The 26,962-nt window shown below is 44.3% G+C and overlaps 2 protein-coding genes across 2 annotated transcripts in view; both read right to left on the bottom strand.

Annotated features, from left to right (window-relative positions):
* Positions 1-130: 130 nt before the first annotated feature.
* LOC139572569 (cell adhesion molecule CEACAM5-like) lies at positions 131-2,558 on the bottom strand. The gene is made up of 5 exons (XM_071395278.1): positions 2,318-2,558; positions 1,884-2,159; positions 1,231-1,482; positions 797-1,072; positions 131-405 (listed from the first exon to the last, which is right to left on the bottom strand). The coding sequence occupies exons 1-5, from the start codon at positions 2,556-2,558 to the stop codon at positions 131-133; spliced, it is 1,320 nt and encodes a 439-aa protein (XP_071251379.1).
* A 394-nt stretch (positions 2,559-2,952) lies between these two features.
* The window catches only part of LOC139572568 (cell adhesion molecule CEACAM5-like), a 43,758-nt gene continuing 19,748 nt past the window's right edge, over positions 2,953-26,962 (bottom strand). Inside the window, exons 3-12 of the mRNA XM_071395277.1 lie at positions 25,579-25,887; positions 7,185-7,466; positions 6,502-6,777; positions 6,089-6,364; positions 5,378-5,629; positions 4,982-5,257; positions 4,482-4,733; positions 4,048-4,323; positions 3,395-3,646; positions 2,953-3,236 (exon numbers count right to left, since the gene is read on the bottom strand). Of these exons, the coding sequence (XP_071251378.1) occupies positions 2,953-3,236; positions 3,395-3,646; positions 4,048-4,323; positions 4,482-4,733; positions 4,982-5,257; positions 5,378-5,629; positions 6,089-6,364; positions 6,502-6,777; positions 7,185-7,466; positions 25,579-25,887 (2,735 nt within the window). The remainder of the gene's footprint in view (positions 3,237-3,394; positions 3,647-4,047; positions 4,324-4,481; positions 4,734-4,981; positions 5,258-5,377; positions 5,630-6,088; positions 6,365-6,501; positions 6,778-7,184; positions 7,467-25,578; positions 25,888-26,962) is intronic.

The following is a 26,962-nucleotide window of genomic DNA, read 5'->3' as shown; positions in this document are numbered from 1 at the left end:
GAAGCAGATCAAATGTTTTTTTCAGCACTTTTATCTCAACTTCCATTTTATTATTCTGTAGGTTCAACAGCACGTATACTGTGTCTAAAACCAAATGAAACAAAGTAAATACACTTTTAGTCACTTGATTTTAAGTAGCAGTTACTGACTCACCAACAATGTTGAGTATCTTAGAGACAGTGCTGTTTCTGCAAGTGATGTTGTTGAAGGCCACACAGATGTATTCCCCATGACTGGCTAAGGTCAGTGGGCCAGTCTCATACACTGAGTCAGTCGCCACCTGGGAGCCATTGAAGAACCAGCTGAAGTGGCAGAGAGGCTGAGAGGAGGCTGAGCAGTTGAAGGTCACGCTGTGTCCTGTTTCTCCTAAAGCTGGTCCTGTTATTAAAGGCATCTCCGGTCCATCTATGATACAATAGACAATCAGTTAGACCAGGTGCATCAAATTAATTCCATGGAGTTCCTAGTGTCTGCTGGTTTTTAGTTTTTCCTTTCAATTGAGACCTAGACAGCCAGGTTTGGGGATTTCCTTACTAATAAGGGACCTTAATACATCAAGCAAGTTCAAGGGAGGATCGAAAAACTCAACCTTCTGTGGAATGAGTATGACACATTTGAGTTAAAACCAACGTCTGTCATTGGCCAGAAGGTCAAAGGTTATCAACATATGTCAGATGATTTAAGAGGTGAGATCCAAACCATCACATTGACTCCAACACAATATTTATAAAGGATGTTCAAAAAGATTCCACCTCAGGCCATGGGGTCAAAGTTGAACTTGTTAATGCCTACTCACAGTTGACGATCAGTTTGTATTCTGGGCTGGTCATGTTGCTGAGGGGGTTGGAAGCAGAACACTGATAGTCTCCGTTGTCAGAATGCTGGACGGAGTTGAAGCTCAGTGTATTGTTGTTCATAGAGAAGTCTGTTCTGTTGTCAGCATACAGAAGCCAGCCGTTCCTCATCCAGTGAATGGAGTAAACCGTTCCAGCTGTGTCGCAGGTCAGAGAGAATCTCTCATTCAGTATTGGTTGGACTCCAATGACTTTCACAATGGTCATGGTCACAGGTGCTGTGGAAAGCAGATGAAAGGGTTTTTCATAACTTTATATCTCAACTTCCATCTAATTATACTGTAGGTTCAACAGCACAAATACTGTCTAAAACCAACAGAACACAAATTAAAGAAACTTATAGTCCCTTGATATTAAGTAGCAGTTACTGACTCACCAACGACAGTGAGCAACTTGGAGACAGTGCTGTTTCTGCAAGTGACGTTGTTGAAGGCCACACAGGTGTACTCCCCATGACTGGCTAAGGTCAGTGGGCCAGTCTCATACTCTGAGCCAGTCGCCACCTGGGAGCCATTGAAGAACCAGCTGAAGTGGCAGAGAGGCTGAGAGGAGGCTGAGCAGTTGAAGGTCACGCTGTGTCCTGTTTCTCCTAATGCTGGTCCTGTTATAATAGGCATCTCCGGTCCATCTATGATACAAAAGACAATCAGTTAGACCAGGTGTGTCAAATTCCTTCCATGGAGTTCCTAGTGTCTGGTGGTTTTTGTTTTTTCCTTTCAATTGAGACCTAGACAACCAGGTTTGGGGAGTTCCTTACTAATAAGGGACGTTAAAATGTATATCAAGTTCAAGTTAGGTTTGAAAAACCCACTGACAGTCGTCCCTTTGTGGAATGAGTTTGACACATGTGAGTTAAACGCAACATCTTTCATTGGCCAGAAGGTCAAAGGTCATCAACATTTGTCAGATGGTAATAGAGGTGAGATCCAAACCATCACATTGACTTTACTACAATAATTATAAAGGAAGTTTAAAAAGATTCCACCTCAGGCCATGGGGTCAAAGTTGAACTTGTTAATAACTACTCACAGTTCACGATCAGTCTATAGTTTGGGCTGGTCATGTTGCTGAGGGGGTTGGAAGCAGAACACTGATAGTCTCCGTTGTCAGAATGCTGGACAGAGTTGAATGTCAGTGTATTGTTGTTCATAGAGAAGTCTGTTCTGTTGTCAGCATACAGAGGCCAGCCGTTCCTCATCCAGTGAATGGAGTAAACCGTTCCAGCGGTGTCACAGGTCAGAGAGAATCTCTGGTTCAGTATTTGCTGGGCTTCATTGACTTTCACGTTGGTCATGGTTACAGGTGCTGTGGAAGCAGATCAAATGTTTTTTTCAGCACTTTTATCTCAACTTCCATTTTATTATTCTGTAGGTTCAACAGCACGTATACTGTGTCTAAAACCAAATGAAACAAAGTAAATACACTTTTAGTCACTTGATTTTAAGTAGCAGTTACTGACTCACCAACAATGTTGAGTATCTTAGAGACAGTGCTGTTTCTGCAAGTGATGTTGTTGAAGGCCACACAGATGTATTCCCCATGACTGGCTAAGGTCAGTGGGCCAGTCTCATACACTGAGTCAGTCGCCACCTGGGAGCCATTGAAGAACCAGCTGAAGTGGCAGAGAGGCTGAGAGGAGGCTGAGCAGTTGAAGGTCACGCTGTGTCCTGTTTCTCCTAAAGCTGGTCCTGTTATTAAAGGCATCTCTGGTCCATCTATGATACAATAGACAATCAGTTAGACCAGGTGCATCAAATTAATTCCATGGAGTTCCTAGTGTCTGCTGGTTTTTAGTTTTTCCTTTCAATTGAGACCTAGACAGCCAGGTTTGGGGATTTCCTTACTAATAAGGGACCTTAATACATCAAGCAAGTTCAAGGGAGGATCGAAAAACTCAACCTTCTGTGGAATGAGTATGACACATTTGAGTTAAATCCAACGTCTGTCATTGGCCAGAAGGTCAAAGGTTATCAACATATGTCAGATGATTTAAGAGGTGAGATCCAAACCATCACATTGACTCCAACACAATATTTATAAAGGATGTTCAAAAAAATTCCACCTCAGGCCATGGGGTCCAAGTTGAACTTGTTAATGCCTACTCACAGTTGACGATCAGTTTGTATTCTGGGCTGGTCATGTTGCTGAAGATGTTGGAGGCAGAACACTGATAGTCTCCGTTGTCAGAATGCTGGACGGAGTTGAAGCTCAGTGTATTGTTGTTCATAGAGAAGTCTGTTCTGTTGTCAGCATACAGAAGCCAGCCGTTCCTCATCCAGTGAATGGAGTAAACCGTTCCAGCTGTGTCGCAGGTCAGAGAGAATCTCTCATTCAGTATTGGTTGGACTCCAATGACTTTCACAATGGTCATGGTCACAGGTGCTGTGGAAAGCAGATGAAAGGGTTTTTCATAACTTTATATCTCAACTTCCATCTAATTATACTGTAGGTTCAACAGCACAAATACTGTCTAAAACCAACAGAACACAAATTAAAGAAACTTATAGTCCCTTGATATTAAGTAGCAGTTACTGACTCACCAACGACAGTGAGCAACTTGGAGACAGTGCTGTTTCTGCAAGTGACGTTGTTGAAGGCCACACAGGTGTACTCCCCATGACTGGCTAAGGTCAGTGGGCCAGTCTCATACTCTGAGCCAGTCGCCACCTGGGACCCATTGAAGAACCAGCTGAAGTGGCAGAGAGGCTGAGAGGAGGCTGAGCAGTTGAAGGTCACGCTGTGTCCTGTTTCTCCTAATGCTGGTCCTGTTATAATAGGCATCTCCGGTCCATCTATGATACAAAAGACAATCAGTTAGACCAGGTGTGTCAAATTCCTTCCATGGAGTTCCTAGTGTCTGCTGGTTTTTGTTTTTTCCTTTCAATTGAGACCTAGACAACCAGGTTTGGGGAGTTCCTTACTAATAAGGGACGTTAAAATGTATATCAAGTTCAAGTTAGGTTTGAAAAACCCACTGACAGTCGTCCCTTTGTGGAATGAGTTTGACACATGTGAGTTAAACGCAACATCTTTCATTGGCCAGAAGGTCAAAGGTCATCAACATTTGTCAGATGGTAATAGAGGTGAGATCCAAACCATCACATTGACTTTACTACAATAATTATAAAGGAAGTTTAAAAAGATTCCACCTCAGGCCATGGGGTCAAAGTTGAACTTGTTAATAACTACTCACAGTTCACGATCAGTCTATAGTTTGGGCTGGTCATGTTGCTGAGGGGGTTGGAAGCAGAACACTGATAGTCTCCGTTGTCAGAATGCTGGACAGAGTTGAATGTCAGTGTATTGTTGTTCATAGAGAAGTCTGTTCTGTTGTCAGCATACAGAGGCCAGCCGTTCCTCATCCAGTGAATGGAGTAAACCGTTCCAGCTGTGTCGCAGGTCAGAGAGAATCTCTCATTCAGTATTGGTTGGACTCCAATGATTTTCACGTTGGTCATGGTCACAGGTGCTGTGGAAAGCAGATGAAAGGGTTTTTCATAACTTTATATCTCAACTTCCATCTAATTATACTGTAGGTTCAACAGCACAAATACTGTCTAAAACCAACAGAACACAAATTAAAGAAACTTATAGTCCCTTGATATTAAGTAGCAGTTACTGACTCACCAACGACAGTGAGCAACTTGGAGACAGTGCTGTTTCTGCAAGTGACGTTGTTGAAGGCCACACAGGTGTACTCCCCATGACTGGCTAAGGTCAGTGGGCCAGTCTCATACTCTGAGCCAGTCGCCACCTGGGACCCATTGAAGAACCAGCTGAAGTGGCTGGGAGGCTGAGAGGAGGCTGAGCAGTTGAAGGTCACGATGTGTCCTGTCATCGCTGTATCCAGACTCATGATAACAGGTCTCTTTGGACCATCTGGGAAACACAATATAATGAAGATATTGAATGAGATTAGCTATTAGAACTGACATTATTGTGCTTGCTTGGTCTGACCCCATTAATACCCATCCATCCCCTTGGCTTTATTACATTGGTGTCAGAAGTGGGATCCAAACTTACCTCAACTCCATTTCTATAAATTCCACATTACCCTCATTAAAGTTCAAATTTAGAATTACATTTTCACATATCAAGTTTGGTTTTGGGCCATAACAACTACTCACAGTTGACGATCAGTCTGTATTCTGGGCTGGTCATGTTGCTCATTAGGTTGAAGGCAGAACACTGATAGTCTCCGTTGTCAGAATGCTGGACGGAGTTGAAGGTCAGTGTATTGTTGTTCATAGAGAAGTCTGTTCTGTTGTCAGCATACAGAGGCCAGCCGTTCCTCATCCAATGAATGGAGTAAATGGTTCCAGTGGTCTCACAGGTCAGAGTAAACATGTAGTCTGCTACTGGCTGGGCACCCATGACTTTCACCATGGCCATGGTTACTGGAACTGTGAAGAAAACATCAGTGTCACAATAATATTGACTAAAATCACAATCACTGTATGTATGTTGAAAGGCCTATATCTACATGTACAAGTTAAACAGTTTGGATGTCTCTTCTGTCTTACCAATGATGGTGAGCATCCTGGAGACAGTGCTGTTTTTGACAGTGACGTTGTTGAAAGCCACACAAGTATATTCCCCATGACTGGCTAAGGTCAGTGGGCCAGTCTCAAACTCTGAGCCAGTCGCCACCTGGGAGCCATTGAAAAACCAGCTGAACTGGCTGGGAGGCTGAGAGGAGGCTGAGCAGTTGAAGGTCACGATGTGTCCTGTCATTGCTATATCCGGACTAGATATACCAGGTCTCTCTGGTCCAACTGTTAAACACAAGGCAGTATGGTTAATCTTATGGTTTGACTATTTTGACAAAGATTAGTAAGTAAGCAGCCTTCCACAATCCTTGGCTTGTGTGAGTTGGGTTAGGGTTAGGGTTAGGGTTAGGGTTGGAGAAGGAGCTGATAGGAGCAGGAGCCTTCAGTATCTCCTGTTTCTGTAGCGTGTTGCAGCTTGATTTACAAGTACATCCCCTGGACAGGACGCTAGTCTATCACAGGCCCTTACCCCCCAATCTATCTCCTTAATGCTGCTTGCCAAGTATAGACACATTGGGTCCCATAGACACATTGGGTCCCATAAATGTCCCATTTTTACAGTCGTTGTTATGACTCGTCCAAGGATCAAGCTCCCAACCTTCATATCTCAGGGCGGAAACTCTAACTACAAGGCCATTGAATTGGTTTTATCAGACAAAGACTACCAGCTCTTGTAATACTCACAGTTCACCACAAGCTTGTATGTCATGCTGGTCAGGTTGCTAACAGCATTAAAGGCCTCACATAGATATTCTCCATTGTCAGAAAACTGGATTGGGTTCATAACCATTGTGTTGTTCTCCGTAGAGAAGAATGTTCTGTTGTTTAGGGAGATGAGCTGGCCGTTAATCAGCCAGTGAATGTAGTCTACAGGTCCAGTCACCTCACACCGCAGAGTGAACGATTGATCCATTATCGGTGGCTTCCCATCACGGTTCAACGTAACCGCTGATATCGGCTCTATGGTGAAAAGAAGAGGAGAACTTCACTCGATTGGTGGTAAAAATACCATGATATAACATTGTATTCATAACCATCAATAATCAAATATTCACTACCAACTATATGACATTTCGTAACGATGAATGTTGCCTTACCCACAATCGTTATCATTGTGTTTATATTGGCAAATTGGATTGTGACATTGTTGTAGGCTAAGCAGGCGTATCTTCCTGTCTGGTTCTCCCTGGTGTTCTGCAGGCTGAGCTGTGGGCTTTGCTCGTTGAGGAACGTCCCATTAAACCTCCACTTGTAGGACTCAGCGGGTTTGGACTGAGCGGAGCAGGACAGAGTGATGACAGAGCCCGCCTTATAGGCTGTATGTCCCATGGTCATCTCAGGAACTACCATCATGGTGAGGTTACTTGGGCCATCTATGGGAGGAACAAATTACAATGAAGTGTTGGGTAAACATTTTTATTTTATTTATTTTTTATTTTACCGTTATTTTACCAGGTAAGTTGACTGAGAACACGTTCTCATTTGCAGCAACGACCTGGGGAATAGTTACAGGGGAGAGGAGGGGGATGAATGAGCCAATTGTAAACTTTACCTAGAATATGTTTCCATCCTGCTCTATTGTGCAGGCCGAGGAACATAACACAGTGTACTAATGATCCATGCAAATTATGACCTGGATCATGTGATCACAGAGGAATGGTTTGGGATGAAAATAGGCATATTACATCATTGCATGGAATGCTGGATCTCAATGACAAGGTACAATCCATGTCTGTTGTGTATGATTAATGTACAGTATACTGCATACTCTGATACTCACATCTAACATTGAGGCCGATGGGCTGGCTGGTGCCATTGCTGATTCCATTGATGACCTCACATCTGAACGGCCCTTCATCGTATCGTGTCACACTGACTATGGTAAGAGTGTTGTACCCAACACCAAGCCGAACTCTGTCACTGGCTGTGACCTCTGAGCTGCCATTCAGCCAGCGGTAGGAGAGGGAGGTGCCAGAGAAGACAGAGCAGGTGAAAATGGCAGTGTCGTTCAATTCCACTAGATCAGTGGCATTGGCCCTTAGGGTCACGTTTGAAATAGGCTCTGTGGGTGAGAGATTAGAATAACAACCATATTGTTTATATTTGTTTCACACTGTAAAACTTGTTTTGGAAATCTAAATATGCTATTTTTTTAAATTTACTTATCATAGAGACCAAGTTATAGGATTGAGCACTGTAGAGCTCTTTGCACACACATAAAACGTCTTGTGTACGTCTTATCTGAAATGTAAATGAACAGTTTGCTCATACTCTGTGATCTGTTCAGGTTCATTCTTTTCAAAGGTATTATGTAGGCCAACTTCACTATGGGTTCAGAAAACATTGACACATTTAAGTGTTAGCTTTCCATGTCAGGAAAATTACTTTTATTATTGTGACAGAGATGAATCATTGATAGATAATGTATGCCCATCAGTGGAGGCTGGTGAGGGGAGGACGGCTCATAATAATGTCTGGAATGGAGTAAATGGAATGGTATCAAAACATGGTTTTCATTTCACTCCATTACACTCAATTCCAGCCATTATTATTAGCTGTCCTTCCCTCAACAGCCTCCACTGATGTGCAAGTATGTTTGCATGTGAACCTGCTTGCAATAAAGTATGTGAATGGGTAAGTAAGTGTGCGGGTGAGCATGTGTGCGCATAAGTGACGATGTGTGCCAGTGAGTGAGAGTCTACAATCATAGAAAGATAAACAGACAGGCAGAGGTCAGTTCCTTACCCTGGACAGACAAAGTCACCACAGCTTTCAGGGCTGGCTCCATTCCCTGAATGGTATATAAACCGGAGTTGTTGAGTTGGAGAGAGCTTATGGACAGCTCTGAGGAGGAGCTGTTGAATGAGACTCTGCCTCGATAACTTGTACTCACACTAATGGCACCAGGATAGAAAAGTACGATGATTGTAGTTTCATATGACCAGGTCCCTAAGTTGATGGGGCTTTGAGGAACTAGGTTCAGTGTGACATTACTGCCCACAGCTAAGGGGTTCATAGAGGGAACCACCACCTGGCCAGAGACACCTAGAAGAGTATGGATTGATGAGTTTAGTTCATGTTTTTTTTAGATATTATTAATCAGTACATAAGTCTTTAAAGTTCTTGAAAATATTTTACTTGAGATGAATCAAATCTTTAGACTCTGGCACTTTAACAGAAATACAAGCTTTTGTTTAAATTAGTGCCTTCAAGTTGAACGCACAATTTACAACATGACCTACTATCTATTTCTAATGTCTACTCTAGACATTGTTGTCAATGGCAGATAAATAGAAATCTCCACCTTTCTGACTTGATACTGTTTGACTGAAGTGCATCAACCAAACAGAGACATTTGAACAACCTGTTACTTATTTAATCAAGTGTTTGTACCATAAAGCACAAATAGGAATCAATATATTTCCAGAATGAGCTTATTGTCCTCTTTACCTGTAGTGAAGTTGAGCAGCACCAGGATGAGAACCCACACCAGAGGATACTCCATAGTTCTGCCTCTTATCAAACACCACGGATCAGAAGTGAACGGGACACTTTCCTATTAAACAAATGACTGTCCAGACTTCTTGGTAAATCCAAACATGTTGATACTGCACAGTCACAGTCTCCTCTCAATCAACAAATTGTCAGGTGATGCCAATGTACCAACCCACCCTACCTGTCACCAGAACACACTCACACACACCTACTCAACTACCCACGCCCTGTTTTGCTCAAGTACCTTTTTCCCACTGTATTTTTTGTTGACACACGGGGGGGTGTTTTCATGTTGATTATGGTTTACTGTAAATCTGATCAACTCTGTCTGTACTATACGGGTCCTGGGAGAAGGCTGGATGATACATGGCCAATGAGGCCGGGTATAGGTTCTCTGACCCTGTCGAAACTCATGATCTATCAACAGTGGCTAAGGCAAAGTGGGCTCATAAGACACTGTTCACATTGAACCTGTCAAGAAAACACTTACAGCGCCGTGAAAAAGTATTTTCCCCCTTTCTGATGTTCTGTATTTCTGCATAGTTTTGATACTGAATGTTATCAGATCTTCAACCAAAACCCAATTTTAGATAAAGGGAACCTGAGTTTACAATTTTTTTTAAATAAATTGATACTTATTTTATTTATTTAATCAAAAAAGTTATGCAACACCCAATTCCCCTGTGTGAAAAAGTAATTGCCCCTTTACACTCAATACCTGGTTGTCCCACCTATACCTGCAATGACTGCAAACAAACTATAGTGCATCAACCAAACAGAGACATTTGAACAACCTGTTACTTATTTAATCAAGTGTTAGTACCATAAAGCACAAATAGGCATCAATATATTTCCAGAATGAGCTTATTGTCCACTTTACCTGTAGTGAAGTTGAGCAGCACCAGGATGAGAACCCACAACAGGATACTCCACAGTTCTGCAACTTATTACTGCAACCAAACGCTTCCTGTAGTTGTTGATCAGTCTCTCACATTGTTGTGGAGGAATTTTGGCCCACTCTTCCATGCGTAACTTTTTAAATTTTTTAATTTACCCTTTAACCAGGTAGGCTAGTTGAGAACAAGTCCTTATTTACAACTGTGACCTGGCCAAGATAAAGCAAAGCAGTGCGACACAAACAACAACACCGAGTTACACATGGAATAAACAAACATACAGTCAATAATACAATAAAAAAAGCCTATAACATTTTTGACATGCGTTTTTCTAGATTTTTTTTGTGTTATTCTGTCTCTCACTGTTAAAATAAACCTACCATTAAAATTATAGACTGATCATTTCTTTGTCAGTGGGCAAACGTACAAAATCAGCAGGGGAGCAAATACTTTTTTCCCTCACTGTACAAGGCAATAAGGCAATAAATAGGCCATAGTGGTGAAATAATTACAATATAGCAATTATACACTGGAATGATAGATGTGCAGAAGATGAATGTGCAAGCAGAGATACTGGGGTGCAAAGTAGCAAAATAAACAAAATAAATAACAGTAGTTATCCAGTAGTTGGATGGGCTATTTACAGATGAGCTATGTACAGGCACAGTGATCTGTGAGCTGATCTGACAGCTAGTGCTTAAAGCTAGTGAGGGAGATATGAGTCTCCAGCTTCAGTGATTTTTGAAGTTTGTTCCAGTCATTGGCAGCAGAGAACTAGAAGGAAAGGCGGCCGAACGAGGAATTGGCTTTGGGGGTGACCAGTGAAATATACCTGATGGAGCGCTTGCTATGGGTGGGTGCTGCTATGGTGACCAGTGAGCTGAGATAAGGCGGGACTTTACCTAGCAAAAATAACTGTTTTAACTCAGAGACTTTTGGGGGTTTTCAAGCATGTACTGCTCGTTTCAAATCCTGCCACATGTCAATTGGTATTAGGTCTGGACTTTGACTAGGCCATACCAAAACATCAAATTGTGATTTGCATGCATTATTCATGTTGTAAATGACTATTGTAGCTGGAAACGGCATATTTTTGTTATGGAATATCTACATAGGCGTACAGAGGTCCATTATCAGCAACCATCACTCCTGTGTTCATTAAATAGTACCCTCAAAACACCAGTCTCAACATCAACAGTGAAGCGGCGACTCTGGGATGCTGGCCTTCTAGGCAGAGTTGCAAAGAAAAAGCCATATCTCAGACTGGCCAATCAAAATAAAAGATTAAGATGGGCACAGAACACTGACATTGGACAGAGGAACTCTGCCTAGAAGACCAGCATCCCGGTGTCGCCTCTTCACTGTTGACGTTGAGACTGATGTTTTGAGGGTACTATTTAATGAAGCTGCCAGTTGAGGACTTGTGAGGCATCTGTTTCTCATACTAGACACTCTTATGTACTTGTCCTCTTGCTCAGTTGTGCACCTCCCACTCTTCTTTCTATTCTGGTTAGAGCCAGTTTGTGCTGTTCTGTGAAGGAAGTAGTACACAGCGTTGCACCTTTTCAAATGATCAACTTGGATTAGCTAACACAACGTGGCATTGGAACACAGGAGTGATGGTTGCTGATAATGGGCCTCTGTACGCCTATGTAGATATTCCATAACAAAAATCTGCCGTTTCCAGCTACAATAGTCATTTACAACATGAACAATGTCTACACTGTATTTCTGATCAATTTGATGTTATTTTAACAGACAAGAAATGTACTTTTCTTTAAAAAACAAAGACATTTCTAAGTGACCCCAAACTTTTGAACGGTAGTGTATATATATAAACTCAGCAAAAAAAGAAGCGTCCCTTTTTCAGGACCCTGTCTTTCTAAGATAATTTGTAAAAATCCAAATAACTTCATAGATCTTCATTGTAAAGGGTTTAAACACTGTTTCCCATGCTTGTTCAATGAACCATAAACAATTAACGAACATGCACCTGTGGAACGGTTGTTAAGACAATAACAGCTTACAGACGGTAGGCAATTAAGGTCACAGTTATGAAAACTTAGGACACTAAAGATGCCTTTCTACTGACTCTGAAAAACAACAAAATAAAGATGCCCAGGGTCCCTGCTCACCTGCGTGAACGTGCCTTAGGCATGCTGCAAGGAGACATGAGAACTGCAGATGTGGCCAGGGCAATGAATTGCAATGTCCGTACTGTGAGATGCCTAAGACAGGGCTACAGGGTGACAGGACGGACAGCTGTTTGTCCTCGCAGTGGCAGAGCACGTGTAACATCATCTGCACAGGATCGGTATATCCGAACATCACAACTGCGGGACAGGTACAGGATGGCTGCCCGGGTTACACCAGGAATGCAAAATCCCTCAATCAGTGCTCAGACTGTCCACAGTAGGCTGACTGAGGGCTTGTAGGCCTGTTGTAAGGCAGGTACTCACCAGACATCACCGGCAACAACATCGCCTATGGGCACAAACCCACCGTCACTGGACCAGACAGGACTGGCAAAAAGTGCTCTTCACTGACGAGTCGCGGTTTTGTCTCACCAAGGGTGATGGTTGGATTCACGTTTATCGTCGAAGGAATGAGTGTTACACCGAGGCCTGTATTCTGGAGCGGGATCGATTTGGAGGTGGAGGGTCCGTCATGGTCTGGGGCGGTGTGTCACAGCATCATCGGACTGAGCTTGTTGTCATTGTAGGCAATCTCAATGCTGTGCGTTACAGGGAAGACATCCTCCTCCCTCATGTGGTAACCTTCCTGCAGGCTCATCCTGCCATGACCCTCCAGCATGACAATGCCACCAGCCATACTGCTCGTTCTGTGCGTGATTTCCTGCAAGACAGGAATGTCAGTGTTCTGCCATGGCCAGCGAAGAGCCCAGATCTCAATCCCATTGAGCACGTCTGGGACCTGTTGGAGCAGAGGATGTGTGCTCGGGCCATTCCCCCCAGAAATGTCCGGGAACTTGCAGGTGCCTTGGTGGAAGAGTGGGGTAACATCTCACAGCAAGAACTGACAAATCTGGTGCCGTCCACGAGGAGGAGATGCACTGCAGTACTTAATGCAGCTGGTGGCCACACCAGATACTGACTATTACTTTTGATTTTGACCCCCCCCCTTTGTTCAGGGACAAATTATTCCATTTCTGTTAGTCACATGTTTGTGGAACTTGGTCAGTTTATGTCTCAGTTGTTGAATCTTATGTTCATACAAATATTTATACATGAAAATAAACGCAGTTGACAGTGAGAGGACGTTTCTTTTTTCATGAGATGTGTATTCCACCCCTACCTTTATATATATATAAATAGTAACAGTCAAAAGTTTGGACAGACCTACTCAGTGTTTTTCTTTATTTTTACTATTTTATACATTGTAGAATAATAGTGAAGACATCAAAACTATGAAAAAACACAAATGGAATCATGTAGTAACTTCAATGTAGCTACCCTTTGCCTTGATGACAGTTTTGTACACTCTTGGCATTTTCTCAACCAGATTCATGAGGTAGTCACCAGGAATATATTTAAATTAACAGGTGTGCCTTGTTAAAGGTTGATTTGTAGAATTTCTTTCCTTCTTAATGCGTTTGAGCCAATCAGTTGTGTTGTGACAAGATAGAGGTGGTATACAGAAGATAGCCCTATTTGGTAAAAGACGAAGTCCATATTATGGCAAGAACAGTTAAAATAAGCAAAGAGAAACGACAGTCCATCATTACTTTAAGACATGAAGGTCAGTCAATCCAGAAAATGTCAAAAACTTTGAAAGTTTCTTCAAGTGCAGTCGCAAAAACCATTAAGCGCTATGATGGAACTGGCTTACATGAGGACCGCCACAGGAAAGGAAGACTCAGAGTTACCTCTGCTGCACAGGATAATTTCATTAGAGTTAACAGCCTCAGAAATTGCAGCCCATATAAATGCTTAACAGAGTTAAAGTAACAGACACATCTCAACATCAACTGTTCAGAGGACACTGCGTGAATCAGGCCTTCGTGGTCAAATTGCAGCAAAGAAACCACTGCTAAAGGACACCAATAATAGGAAGGGACGTGCTTGGGCCAAGAAACACCAGCAATGAACATTAGATTTGTGGAAATCTGTCCTTTGGTCTGATGAGTCCATATTTGAGATTTTTGGTTCCAACCGCTGTGTCTTTGTGAGACCCAGAGTAGGTGAAAGGATGATCTCTGCATGTATGGTTCCCACTGTGAATTATGGAGGAGTAGGTGTGATGGTGTGGGGGTGCTTGCTGTTGACACTGTCTGTGATTTATTTAGAATTCAAGGCACACTTAACCAGCATGGCTACCACAGCATTCTGCAGCTATACGCCATCCCATCTGGTTTGTGCTTAGTGGGAATTAAATAAACAAATGACCAAAAATGGGTTCTTCAGATGAAAACGGTTCTTGGCAGAACCCTATCCCTTAGCAAAGAACCCTTTTGGAACTATTTTGTCTAAGAGTGAATATGCCATCTACTGACTTTAGAAAAGTAAAAAGAAAAGCTTTTTGCAGTTTTTTTATTACTGCATGTTTGCACTCGGTAATATTGACTGGGATTTAATAGAGACATTAATCCGTCTGTCTCTCTGTTTACCCTTTATTATAGAAACCCACTAACCACAGGTGTTGCCTCCACACATATCACTCTAGTCACTGTATCTACACGGTCCAGCTGTAACTCTTCTAAAGTCAGATATCATCCTGGACAGGAGAGATGAATGGGGTTGCGATACAAGGAAGTTGGAAATTAGCCAAATGGTAAAATGTTTTTCCAAAACCTGCCATCTATCCCTTGATGGAGAGTAATTTCAATACTAATCTCTGGGCTTCCATATTGGCTTGGGGTTTTGATGTAAATGTACATTAATACAACACAGGTGTCAAACACAACAGATATGTTGTATTGTATCTGGGACTAGAACCCACAACCCACCTGAGAGAGAGTAACACACCTCGATACACACAAGGTCACCTTAACAAACAAAGTGTGACTCGTTGACTTTTACACCACAGCAGATGAAGGGATAGGGAAAGGGGGATACCTAATCAGTTGTGTAACTGAATGCCTTCAACTGAAATGTGTCATTTGCATTTAACCCAACCCCTCTAAATTTCCAGCCGATGCTTGGCATTGCGCATGATGATCTTAGGCTTGAGTGCGGCTGCTCGACCATGGAAACCCATTTTATAAAGCTCCCGACGAACAGTTCTTGTGCTGACGTTGCTTCCAGAGGCAGTTTGGAACTCGGTAGTGAGTGTTGCAACCGAGGATAGATAATATTTTTTCGCTATGTGCTTCAGAAACCTGCTGTCCCGTTCTGTGAGTTTGTGCGGCCTACCACTACGCGGCTGAGCCGTTGTTGCCCTGGACGTTTCCACTTCACAATAACAGCCCTTACAGTTGACCGGGGCAGCTCTAGCAGGACCGAAATTTATCCAACTGACTTTGTTGGAAAAGTGGCATCCTATATATAATGTCTCTAATATGGAATTGTAGTAGATACCCAATGAGGCCTGGTGGTAGAGAGGAACCAGTCGCTTGAAGGGATATTCAGGGAGCCTATGTGTTCTTGAGCAAAATCAATTGATCATGATAAATCATACATCATTGGCCATATGATTGTAGGTGTGTTATTGTGTCACTCCCAAATCACTGTAAAGAGTCAGTCAAAGCTCGACATAATCATTGCTGATATTGAGATGTAGAGGCTCAGCGGTTCCATTGAACTCCACTAAGTCTCCTGTGTTGTTGGCCACCAGTCTCACAGCAGAAACAGGTTCTCTGGGTGAGATAGAGAGGGAGAGAGAGATAGAGGGAAACACTTAACAGAAACCAGAGGAAACACAATTCTGGGAAAGGACAAAGACAACCAGTTTTGATTACAAACGTGTCTATAACAATGGTGACTTGCAGAATTCTACCGATACATGCCATGAGTATGGCTGACCTTCAAATAACCATACCCAATTCACACAGCTTGATGTAGATGATTAAGGCCAACAGCCAAGTCATCAGTCACCTGGCCCTGACAAAATGCCAACACAGACATGGTCATCAATTAAGTCAGCACTTCTATGCACACACACACAAAAGTACAAAGAGAGACAAGGACACACACAGGTGCACACTCAAACGAAACCAGTATCTCTACACCATATCAGACAGGCAGAATTGTTGTATTACACTGCAAGTCATTGTACAACCAGGCCTTGCTACTATCTTAACAGTAGTTACAGTGCCTTGCAAAAGTTTTCATCCCCCTTGGTGTTTTTCCTATTTTGTTGCATTACAACCTGTAATTTAAATTGATTTTTATTTGGATTTCATGTAATGGACATACACAAAATAGTCCAAATTGGTGAAGTGAAATTAGAAAAATAACTTGTTTCAAAAAATTCAAAAGATTTCTACATGGAAAAGTGGTGCATGCATATGTAGTCACCTCCTTTGCTATGAAGCCCCTAAATAAGATCTGGTGCAACCAATTACCTTCAGAAGTCACATAATTAGTTATTAAATAAAGTCCACTTGTGTGCAATCTAAGTGTCACATGATCTGTCACATGATCTCAGTATATATATTCACCTGTTCTGAAAGGCCCCAGAGTCTGCAACACCACTAAACAAGCTGCACCATGAAGACCAAGGAGCTCTCCAAACAGTTCGGGGACAAAGGTGTGGAGAAGTACAGATCAGGGTTGGGTTATAAAAAATTATCCCTAACTTTGAACATCCCACGGAGCTTATAAATTAGAAATTGTGTTCCATTACAAACCAATTGAAAGAATAGGGCACCACAACAAACCTGCCAAGAGAGGGCCGCCCACCCAAACTCATGGACCAGGCAAGGAGGGCATTAATCAGAGAGCAACAAAGAGACCAAAGATAACCCTGAAGGAGCTGCACAGCTCCACAGTGGAGATAGGAGTATCTGTCCATAGGACCACTTTAAGCCGTACACTCCACAGACCTGGCCTTTATGTAAGAGTGGCCAGAAAAAAGCCATTGCTTAAAGAAAAAAATAAGTAAACACGTTTGGTGTTTGCCTAAAAGCATGTGGGAGACTCCCCAAACATATGGAAGAAAGTAATCTGGTCAGATGGGACTAAAATTTAGCTTTTTGGCCATCAAGGAAAACGTTACGTCTGGCGCAACACCACCACCTCGCATGGTGATGGCAGCATCATATTGTGGGGATGTTTTTCATCGGCAGGTACTGGGAAACTGGTCAGAATTTAAGGAATGATGGATGGGCGCTAAATACAGGGAAATTCTTGAGGGAAACCTGTTTCAGTCTTCCAGAGATTTCAGACTGGGACGGAGGTTCACCTTCCAGCAGGACAATGACCCTAAGCATACTGCTAAAGCAACACTTGAGTGGTATACGGGGAAACATTTAAATGTCTTGGAATGGTCTAGTCAAAGCCCAGACCTCAATCCAATTGAGAATATGTGGCATGACTTAAAGATTGCTGTACACCAGTGGAACCCATCCAACTTGAAGGAGCAGGAGCAGTATTGCCATGAAGAATGGGCAAAAATCCCAGTGGCTAGATGTGCCAAGCTTATAGAGACATACCCCAAGAGATTTGCAGATGTAATTGCTGCAAAAGGTGGCTCTACAAAGTATTGACTTTGGGAGGGTGAATAGTTATGCACGCTCAAGTTTTCTGTTTATTTGTCTCATTTGTTATTTGTTTCACAATAAAAAATATTCTGCATCTTCAAAGTGGTAGGCATGTTGTGTAAATCAAATGATACAAACCCCCCAAAAATCAATTTTAATTTCATGTTGTAAGGCAACAAAATAGGAAAAATGCCAAGGGGGGTGAATAGTTTTGCAAGCCACTGTATATCTATGGTCAAGGATTTGAAGAGTGTGATGAGTGGAACTTATTTTAGCATCAACTCTGCCATCTCAAATGAATCATAATTTATGACATGTTTTCAGTCAGCACAAAATGAAAAGGAACATTAGTGATTGTTGGTATTGTTCTGTTAAAATATTTAACATAGGGTTTAACAGTAACCTATTCCTGTAACCATACTACGCAGCTTTTATACGTGAGATGAGGTCCTCGTGTCATGTTTTGTCTTTGATCATCATGTCTTGTCCCTGTGCTTCCCTCTGCTGGTCTTATTAGGTTCTTTTCCTCTTTCTCTCTCTCTCTCTCCTCCTCCCTCTCTCCCTCTCCCGCTCTCTCTCTCTATCGTTCCGTTCCTGCTCCCAGCTGTTTCTCATTCTCCTAACGACCTCATTTACTCTTTCACACCTGTCCCCTATTTTGCCCTCTGATTAGAGTCCCTATTTCTCCCTCTGTTTTCCGCTTCTGTCCTTGTCGGATTCTTGTTTGATGTTTGCTGTTCCTGTGTCCTTGTTCCGCCCTGTCGTGTTTTTGCCTTCTTCAGATGCTGCGTGTGAGCAGGTGTCTATGTCAGCTACGGCCTGTGCCTTCCTGAAGCGACCTGCAGTCTGTGGTCGCGTCTCCTGTCGTTCCTCTCTACTGACGAGAGGATTTCAGTTTCCTGTTTTGGATTTACCTTTGATATATCCAGGAGAATCATTGTTTGTTTGATACTGGAATAAAGACTCTGTTTCTATTACGTCGCTTTTGGGTCCTCATTCACCTGCATAACAGAAGAATCCGACCAAGAATGGACCCAGCGACTACGGATTCTCGCAACACTGCCGTCGAGATCCAGGGAGCAATGCTCGGCAGACACGAGCAGGAATTGTCTGCTGCTCGTCATGCCGTTGAGACCCTGTCCGCTCAGGTCTCCGATCTCTCAGGACAGTTTCAGAGTCTTCGTCTCGTGCCACCAGCTACTTCCTGGTCTTCCGAGTCTCCGGAACCTAGGGTTAATAACCCACCATGTTACTCTGGGCAGCCCACTGAGTGTCGCTCCTTTCTCACCCAGTGTGATATTGTGTTCTCTCTCCAGCCCAACACATACTCAAGAGAGAGAGCTCGGATCGCTTACGTCATATCACTCCTTACTGGTCGGGCTCGGGAGTGGGGCACAGCTATCTGGGAGGCAAGGGCTGAGTGTTCTAACGTTTATCAGAACTTTAAAGAGGAGATGATACGGGTTTTTGATCGTTCAGTTTTTGGGAAGGAGGCTTCCAGGGCCCTGGCTTCCCTATGTCAAGGTGATCGATCCATAACGGATTACTCTATAGAGTTTCGCACTCTTGCTGCATCCAGTGACTGGAACGAGCCGGCGTTGCTCGCTCGTTTTCTGGAGGGACTCCACGCTGAGGTTAAGGATGAGATTCTCTCCCGGGAGGTTCCTTCCAGCGTGGACTCTTTGATTGCACTCGCCATCCGCATAGAACGACGGGTAGATCTTCGTCACCGAGCTCGTGGAAGAGAGCTCGCGTTAACGGTGTTTCCCCTCTCCGCATCTCAACCATCTCCTCCCACCGGCTCAGAGACTGAGCCCATGCAGCTGGGAGGTATTCGCATCTCGACTAAGGAGAGGGAACGGAGAATCACCAACCGCCTTTGCCTCTATTGCGGTTCTGCTGGACATTTTGTCATGTCATGTCCAGTAAAAGCCAGAGCTCATCAGTAAGCGGAGGGCTACTGGTGAGCGCTACTACTCAGGTCTCTCCATCAAGATCCTGTACTACCTTGTCGGTCCATCTACGCTGGACCGGTTCGGCTGCTTCCTGCAGTGCCTTGATAGACTCTGGGGCTGAGGGTTGTTTTATGGACGAAGCATGGGCTCGGAAACATGACATTCCTCTCAGACAGTTAGGGAAGCCCACGCCCATGTTCGCCTTAGATGGTAGTCTTCTCCCCAGTATCAGATGTGAGACACTACCTTTAACCCTCACAGTATCTGGTAACCACAGTGAGACCATTTCCTTTTTGATTTTTCGTTCACCTTTTACACCTGTTGTTTTGGGTCATCCCTGGCTAGTATGTCATAATCCTTCTATTAATTGGTCCAGTAATTCTATCCTATCCTGGAACGTTTCTTGTCATGTGAAGTGTTTAATGTCTGCTATCCCTCCTGTGTCTTCTGTCCCCTCTACTCAGGAGGAACCTGGTGATTTGACAGGAGTGCCGGAGGAATATCATGATCTGCGCACGGTCTTCAGTCGGTCCAGAGCCAGCTCCCTTCCTCCTCACCGGTCGTATGATTGTTGTATTGATCTCCTTCCGGGGACCACTCCCCCTCGGGGTAGACTATACTCTCTGTCGGCTCCCGAACGTAAGGCTCTCGAGGATTATCTGTCTGTTTCTCTCGACGCCGGTACCGTGGTGCCTTCTTCCTCTCCCGCCGGAGCGGGGTTTTTCTTTGTTAAGAAGAAGGACGGTACTCTGCGCCCCTGCGTGGATTATCGAGGGCTGAATGACATAACGGTTAAGAATCGTTATCCGCTTCCCCTTATGTCGTCAGCCTTCGAGATTTTGCAGGGAGCCAGGTTCTTTACTAAGTTGGACCTTCGTAACGCTTACCATCTCGTACGCATCAGAGAGGGGGCCGAGTGGAAAACGGCGTTTAACACTCCGTTAGGGCATTTTGAATACCGGGTTCTGCCGTTCGGTCTCGCTAATGCTCCAGCTGTCTTTCAGGCATTAGTTAATGATGTACTGAGAGACATGCTGAACATTTTTGTTTTCGTTTACCTTGACGATATCCTGATTTTTTTCACCGTCACTCGAGATTCATGTTCAGCACGTTCGACGTGTACTCCAGCGCCTTTTAGAGAATTGTCTCTACGTGAAGGCTGAGAAGTGCGCCTTTCATGTCTCCTCTGTCACATTTCTCGGTTCTGTTATTTCCGCTGAAGGCATTCAGATGGATCCCGCTAAGGTCCAGGCTGTCAGCGATTGGCCCGTTCCTAAGTCACGTGTCGAGTTGCAGCGCTTTCTCGGTTTCGCTAATTTCTATCGGCGTTTCATTCGTAATTTCGGTCAAGTGGCTGCCCCTCTCACAGCTCTGACTTCTGTCAAGACTTGCTTTAAGTGGTCCGGTTCCGCCCAGGGAGCTTTTGATCTCCTCAAGAAGCGTTTTACATCCGCCCCTATCCTTGTTACTCCTGACGTCACTAAACAATTCATTGTCGAGGTTGACGCTTCAGAGGTGGGCGTGGGAGCCATTCTGTCTCAGCGCTTCCAGTCTGACGATAAGGTCCATCCTTGCGCTTACTTTTCTCATCGCCTGTCGCCATCGGAACGCAACTATGATGTGGGTAACCGCGAACTGCTCGCCATCCGCTTAGCCATAGGCGAATGGCGACAGTGGTTGGAGGGGGCGACCGTCCCTTTTGTCGTTTGGACTGACCATAAGAACCTTGAGTACATCCGTTCTGCCAAACGACTTAATGCACGTCAAGCTCGTTGGGCGTTGTTTTTCGCTCGTTTCGAGTTCGTGATTTCCTATCGTCCGGGAAATAAGAACACCAAGCCTGATGCCTTATCCCGTCTCTTTAGTTCTTCTGTGGCTTCTACCGACCCCGAGGGGATTCTCCCTGAAGGGCGTGTTGTCGGGTTGACTGTCTGGGGAATTGAGAGACAGGTAAAGCAAGCACTCACTCACACTGCGTCGCCGCGCGCTTGTCCTAGTAACCTTCTGTTCGTTCCTGTCTCTACTCGTCTGGCTGTTCTTCAGTGGGCTCACTCTGCCAAGTTAGCTGGCCACCCCGGCGTTCGGGGTACGCTTGCTTCTATTCGCCAGCGGTTTTGGTGGCCTACTCAGGAGCGGGACACGCGCCGTTTCGTGGCTGCTTGTTCGGACTGCGCGCAGACTAAGTCAGGTAACTCTCCTCCTGCCGGTCGTCTCAGACCGCTTCCCATTCCTTCTCGACCATGGTCTCACATCGCCTTAGACTTTATTACCGGTCTGCCTTCGTCTGCGGGGAAGACTGTGATTCTTACGGTTATCGATAGGTTCTCTAAGGCGGCACATTTCATTCCCCTCGCTAAGCTTCCTTCCGCTAAGGAGACGGCACAAATCATCATTGAGAATGTGTTCAGAATTCATGGCCTCCCGTTAGACGCCGTTTCAGACAGAGGTCCGCAATTCACGTCACAGTTTTGGAGGGAGTTCTGTCGTTTGATTGGTGCTTCCGTCAGTCTCTCTTCCGGGTTTCATCCCCAGTCTAACGGTCAAGCAGAAAGGGCCAATCAGTCGATTGGTCGCATATTACGCAGCCTTTCGTTTCGAAACCCTGCGTCTTGGGCAGAACAGCTCCCCTGGGCTGAGTACGCTCACAACTCGCTTCCTTCGTCTGCTACCGGGCTATCTCCGTTTCAGAGTAGTCTTGGGTACCAGCCTCCTCTGTTCTCGTCCCAGCTCGCCGAGTCCAGCGTTCCCTCCGCTCAGGCTTTTGTCCAACGTTGTGAGCGCACCTGGAGGAGGGTCAGGTCTGCACTTTGCCGTTACAGGGCGCAGACTGTGAGAGCCGCCAATAAACGTAGGATTAAGAGTCCTAGGTATTGTCGCGGTCAGAGAGTGTGGCTTTCCACTCGTAACCTTCCCCTTACGACAGCTTCTCGCAAGTTGACTCCGCGGTTCATTGGTCCGTTCCGTGTCTCTCAGGTCGTCAATCCTGTCGCTGTGCGACTGCTTCTTCCGCGACATCTTCGTCGCGTCCACCCTGTCTTCCATGTCTCTTGTGTCAAGCCTTTTCTTCGCGCCCCCGTTCGTCTTCCCTCCCCCCCCCCCCGTCCTTGTCGAGGGCGCTCCTATTTACAAGGTACGGAAGATCATGGACATGCGTTCTCGGGGACGTGGTCACCAGTACTTAGTGGATTGGGAGGGTTACGGTCCTGAGGAGAGGAGTTGGGTTCCATCTCGGGACGTGCTGGACCGTTCGTTGATTGATGATTTCCTTCGTTGCCGCCAGGGTTCCTCCTCGAGTGCGCCAGGAGGCGCTCGGTGAGTGGGGGGGTACTGTCATGTTTTGTCTTTGATCATCATGTCTTGTCCCTGTGCTTCCCTCTGCTGGTCTTATTAGGTTCTTTTCCTCTTTCTCTCTCTCTCTCTCCTCCTCCCTCTCTCCCTCTCCCGCTCTCTCTCTCTATCGTTCCGTTCCTGCTCCCAGCTGTTTCTCATTCTCCTAACGACCTCATTTACTCTTTCACACCTGTCCCCTATTTTGCCCTCTGATTAGAGTCCCTATTTCTCCCTCTGTTTTCCGCTTCTGTCCTTGTCGGATTCTTGTTTGATGTTTGCTGTTCCTGTGTCCTTGTTCCGCCCTGTCGTGTTTTTGCCTTCTTCAGATGCTGCGTGTGAGCAGGTGTCTATGTCAGCTACGGCCTGTGCCTTCCTGAAGCGACCTGCAGTCTGTGGTCGCGTCTCCTGTCGTTCCTCTCTACTGACGAGAGGATTTCAGTTTCCTGTTTTGGATTTACCTTTGATATATCCAGGAGAATCATTGTTTGTTTGATACTGGAATAAAGACTCTGTTTCTATTACGTCGCTTTTGGGTCCTCATTCACCTGCATAACACCTCGGGACTAAGCTAAAGGTTCTTTGCATCAAGGAGTGGAGCATGGGAATCAGACAACAATATTAGGATGCAACAATTTATTTTCATTTTCAGCGTCACAAGAAAGGTACAATCTCAATAGGACTTTATCATTTCAATGCATCTTCAGCTCCATGAGCTCCGTACAGTTGTCCTACAAGACAGACTTTAACACAGCAATGTCAGATTTCTCACTAACAAATATCACTACATTTTATTGAGAGACAATGTGTTGGGACACTCACGGAGGAAGTGCCCAGGGAGAAAGAGAGCAGTTCTAGGTAGAATATGGGCACCATTGCCTAAAAGCACTACATTCACAATAATTCCTATTAACTTTAAACCACCAAACCTCCAGTCCTATCAGAAATCTTGATTGAAACAAACAGGAAGGCTTGTATACAAAAGGCCACTCAAATACACCTGGCACAGGTAGACCAACAAGGGTGTGTTCAACATAGGTTGACGGTTCTACACCGTTAGAAACAACCTTTCATTTCTACACCGAACAAAAATATAAACGCAACATGTAAAGTGTTGGTCCCATGTTTCATGAGTTGAAATAAAAGATCCCAGAAATGTTCCATGTACACAAAAATCTTATTTCTTTCAAAATGTGTGCACACATCTGTTTACATCTCTGTTAGTGAGCATTTTAGCCTTTGTCAAGATAATCCATTCACCTGACAGGTGTGGGATGTCAAGAAAATGATTAAATAGCATTATCATTGCAGAGTTGCACCTTGTGTTGGGGATAAATAAAGGCCACTCTAAAATGTGCAGTTTTGTAACACAACCCAATGCCACAGATGTCTCAAGTTTTGAGGGAGCGTGCATTTTTTCTTTATTCAAGTCATTTTAGAGAATTTGGCAGTACGTCCGACCGGCCTCATAACCGCAGACCACGTGTAACCACACCTCCACATCTGGCTTCTTCACCTGCGGGATCGACTGAGGGGAGGAGGGGCGGGATGTTGAGGAGTATTTATTTCTGTTAAGAAGCCCTTTTGTGGGGAAAAACTCATTCTGATTGGCTGGGCCTGGCTCCCCATTGGCTGGGCCTGGCTCCCCTTTGGGTGGGCCTCGCTCCCAAGTGGGTGGGCCTATGCCCTCCCAGGCCCACCCATGGCTGCGCCTCTGCCCAGTCATGTGAGATCCATAGATTAGGGCTGTTGGGATCAGCTAAACTTTGAACATTGAGATATTAAATGAATGATAGGAAATGAAAGAGACTGAGTTATGTTAGAAGTGAAGGGTTCTCAGAAGAAAGACAGAAGGCTTTGGAATGTGTTTGATGGAGGAGACGAGAGTGATGTGTTGATACAGGGGAGACAGATGGACATCTGTGTATTAGATGAAAGAGGGGTTGAGGTCAGGAGGTGAGGACAGATTCTCTTTATAGAGTAATAAATGTTTGGAATCCTGTTACCCTCTTTATTAGCTTCCCGTAGAGCCATAAAATGTAAGGATTGGAGAGAAAGGGTAGTGTTTTAAGTAGGATGTATATAAACTGTGAAGTCTGAAATCTTTAGCTGTGTCACGTCCTGACCATAGTTCTTATGTGTTTTGCTTGTTTAGTGTTGGTCAGGACGTGAGCTGGGTGGGAATTCTATGTTGTGTGTCTAGTTTGTCTATTTCTGTGTTCAGCCTAATATGGTTCTCAATCAGAGGCAGCTGTCAATCGTTGTCCCTGATTGAGAATCATATATAGGTCGCTTGTTTTGTGTTGGGGATTGTGGGTGGTTGTCTTCTGTCTTTGTGTTCTGCACCAGATAGGACTGTTTTGGTTTTCACATTTCTTGTTTTGTTGTTTGTAGTGTTCTAATATTATTCTTTATTAAATCATGTTGAACACTAGCCGCGCTGCGTTTTGGTCCTCTCCTTCATCCCAGGAAGAAAGCCGTTACAAGCTGTCTGGTTTCAGCTGTACAGAACCATTGGGAAGATTAAACTTAGTTAAAGCTTCTCTCGTTTCCGTGAGTTAATTACTCTGAAAAATAAGAACCTAACAGGGCCTAATTTATTTATTTCCTTATATGAACTGTAATTCAGAAAAATCTGAGAAATTATTGCATGTTGCATTTATATTTTTGCTTGTCAAATGAATCATGAATGCACTATAAGCCCTTAAGAACATTCTGATTTATTCAACAACAACAAAAAACAGCTTTTATATTGGCAATTAAGATCCACAGGGCCTTCAGGATATTACTTGTCTAATCTAACTAATCTAATAGTGAGCTGGGCTGATGTCTCTGATTCACCTATCACAGTGAGGGTGGAGGTGGCTGTGAGCTGAGGGCTGGTGCTCTGGACCACATAGTCCCCTGAGTCGACCACTGTGATGGAGGTCAGGGTCAGAGTCCCCGTGCTGACGTCCACCGAGGCACTGCCATTGTGGCTCGGGAACACAGCCTGCTGGCCCCCCGACCAGGTCAGGACCTGAGCGTCCCCCACAGCCCAGCTGCCGCTCTGCAGCTGAGTGGCCGGAGACAGCGTCAAGGTCACCGTGTTGCCTCCACAGCCCGGGTTCTCAGAGAGAAGCACATTCTCAGTGCTGGAGCTCAGCACACCTGGAGAAGAGTGGAAAGATGGATCTTTAGCATTCAGAGGTCAACAATCCTGGTCCTGGAACAGAACAGGATGTGCCCACTTTTGTTCCTCTTCCAGCTAATCAGTTGCCGAATAAGACATACATTATTCGAATTCACAGATTTTTGTTATTTTGAGGTGATATTGTTGATAAAACGTTTACTGGAGACAGGAGATCAAGTTGAGACATAGGACGAGGTGGATAATTGTATAATAAGGCAGTTTATTCACAGGTAAAAATATCTTTGAAATCGTGCAGCACGGTCCCTTCTGTCTGACTCGTATGGAATCGTCGGAAAAAAGAGGGCGCTCTAAACAGTTTGTGCTGGTTATATAGGCAACAAGTAAAGTAGGTTGATCTTGTAGTCTGGCCTTCCGATTGGTCGATCTGGGTCGTGGGTAGTCCTGTCCGGGCCTGATGTCGACGTTCCATTGGCTCTTCACACAGTTCTTTGTCTTAAAGTCTCAGAATGCATGTGCGTTTGTTTTAACAGGGGCCTATTCATGGGGGAGGGGAGTGTGTGTGGGTCTGTGGTTATTTATAAGGGTACAAAGTGTGGGGGTATAGTGGGGGATGGGTGCATGTTGTGCCAAGTATAGCTAGTGTTGAGAAGTTGTTAAAACAAGTTACCAGTATCTATTACAATTTCTTACAATATCATGATTGTCAAATATGAACTTGAGGTCACTAGTCTACAATTGGTAGAGTCTACCGGGTAAATACAACTTTGTAATTTCTTAGGTAATGATATAATACAAATACAATAAACAGGTACTCAATCAAATAAAGTTTTCACAGACTATCTAGTCTTAAACTGTATCCACCAGTTGTAATGACTAAATTCCATTTTTTCCCCAATGTCTCTATCTTACACTTTCATTTCTCCATCTTCTGGACTTGTGAATTCACAGTAAATGAAACTGAAACTTACCTCCCTGAGTTACTTGTATTATTGAAAAATAAGACATGTTACCTTGTATCAAAGCCAGTAGAAGAACATGTGGGACCCTTCCTCTTGTCTCCCCCATTGTGTTTTGGTGGTCTATGAGTGCACC

Source organism: Salvelinus alpinus, chromosome 4 (assembly GCF_045679555.1).
Source record: "Salvelinus alpinus chromosome 4, SLU_Salpinus.1, whole genome shotgun sequence".
NCBI lineage: Eukaryota > Metazoa > Chordata > Actinopteri > Salmoniformes > Salmonidae > Salvelinus > Salvelinus alpinus.
This window is presented reverse-complemented; position numbering and strand designations above follow the sequence as displayed.

Excerpts from the sequence above, each read along its gene's own strand:
- LOC139572569 (XM_071395278.1), bottom strand. The coding sequence starts at position 2,558 with ATGCCTTTAATAACAGGACCAGCTTTAGGAGAAACAGGACACAGCGTG. Across the intron at positions 2,160-2,317 it reads TAAGATACTCAACATTGTTG|CACCTGTAACCATGACCAAC; the intron begins GTGAGTCAGTAA and ends CTGCTTCCACAG. Across the intron at positions 406-796 it reads ATACAAACTGATCGTCAACT|ATGGACCGGAGATGCCTTTA; the intron begins GTGAGTAGGCAT and ends ATTGTATCATAG.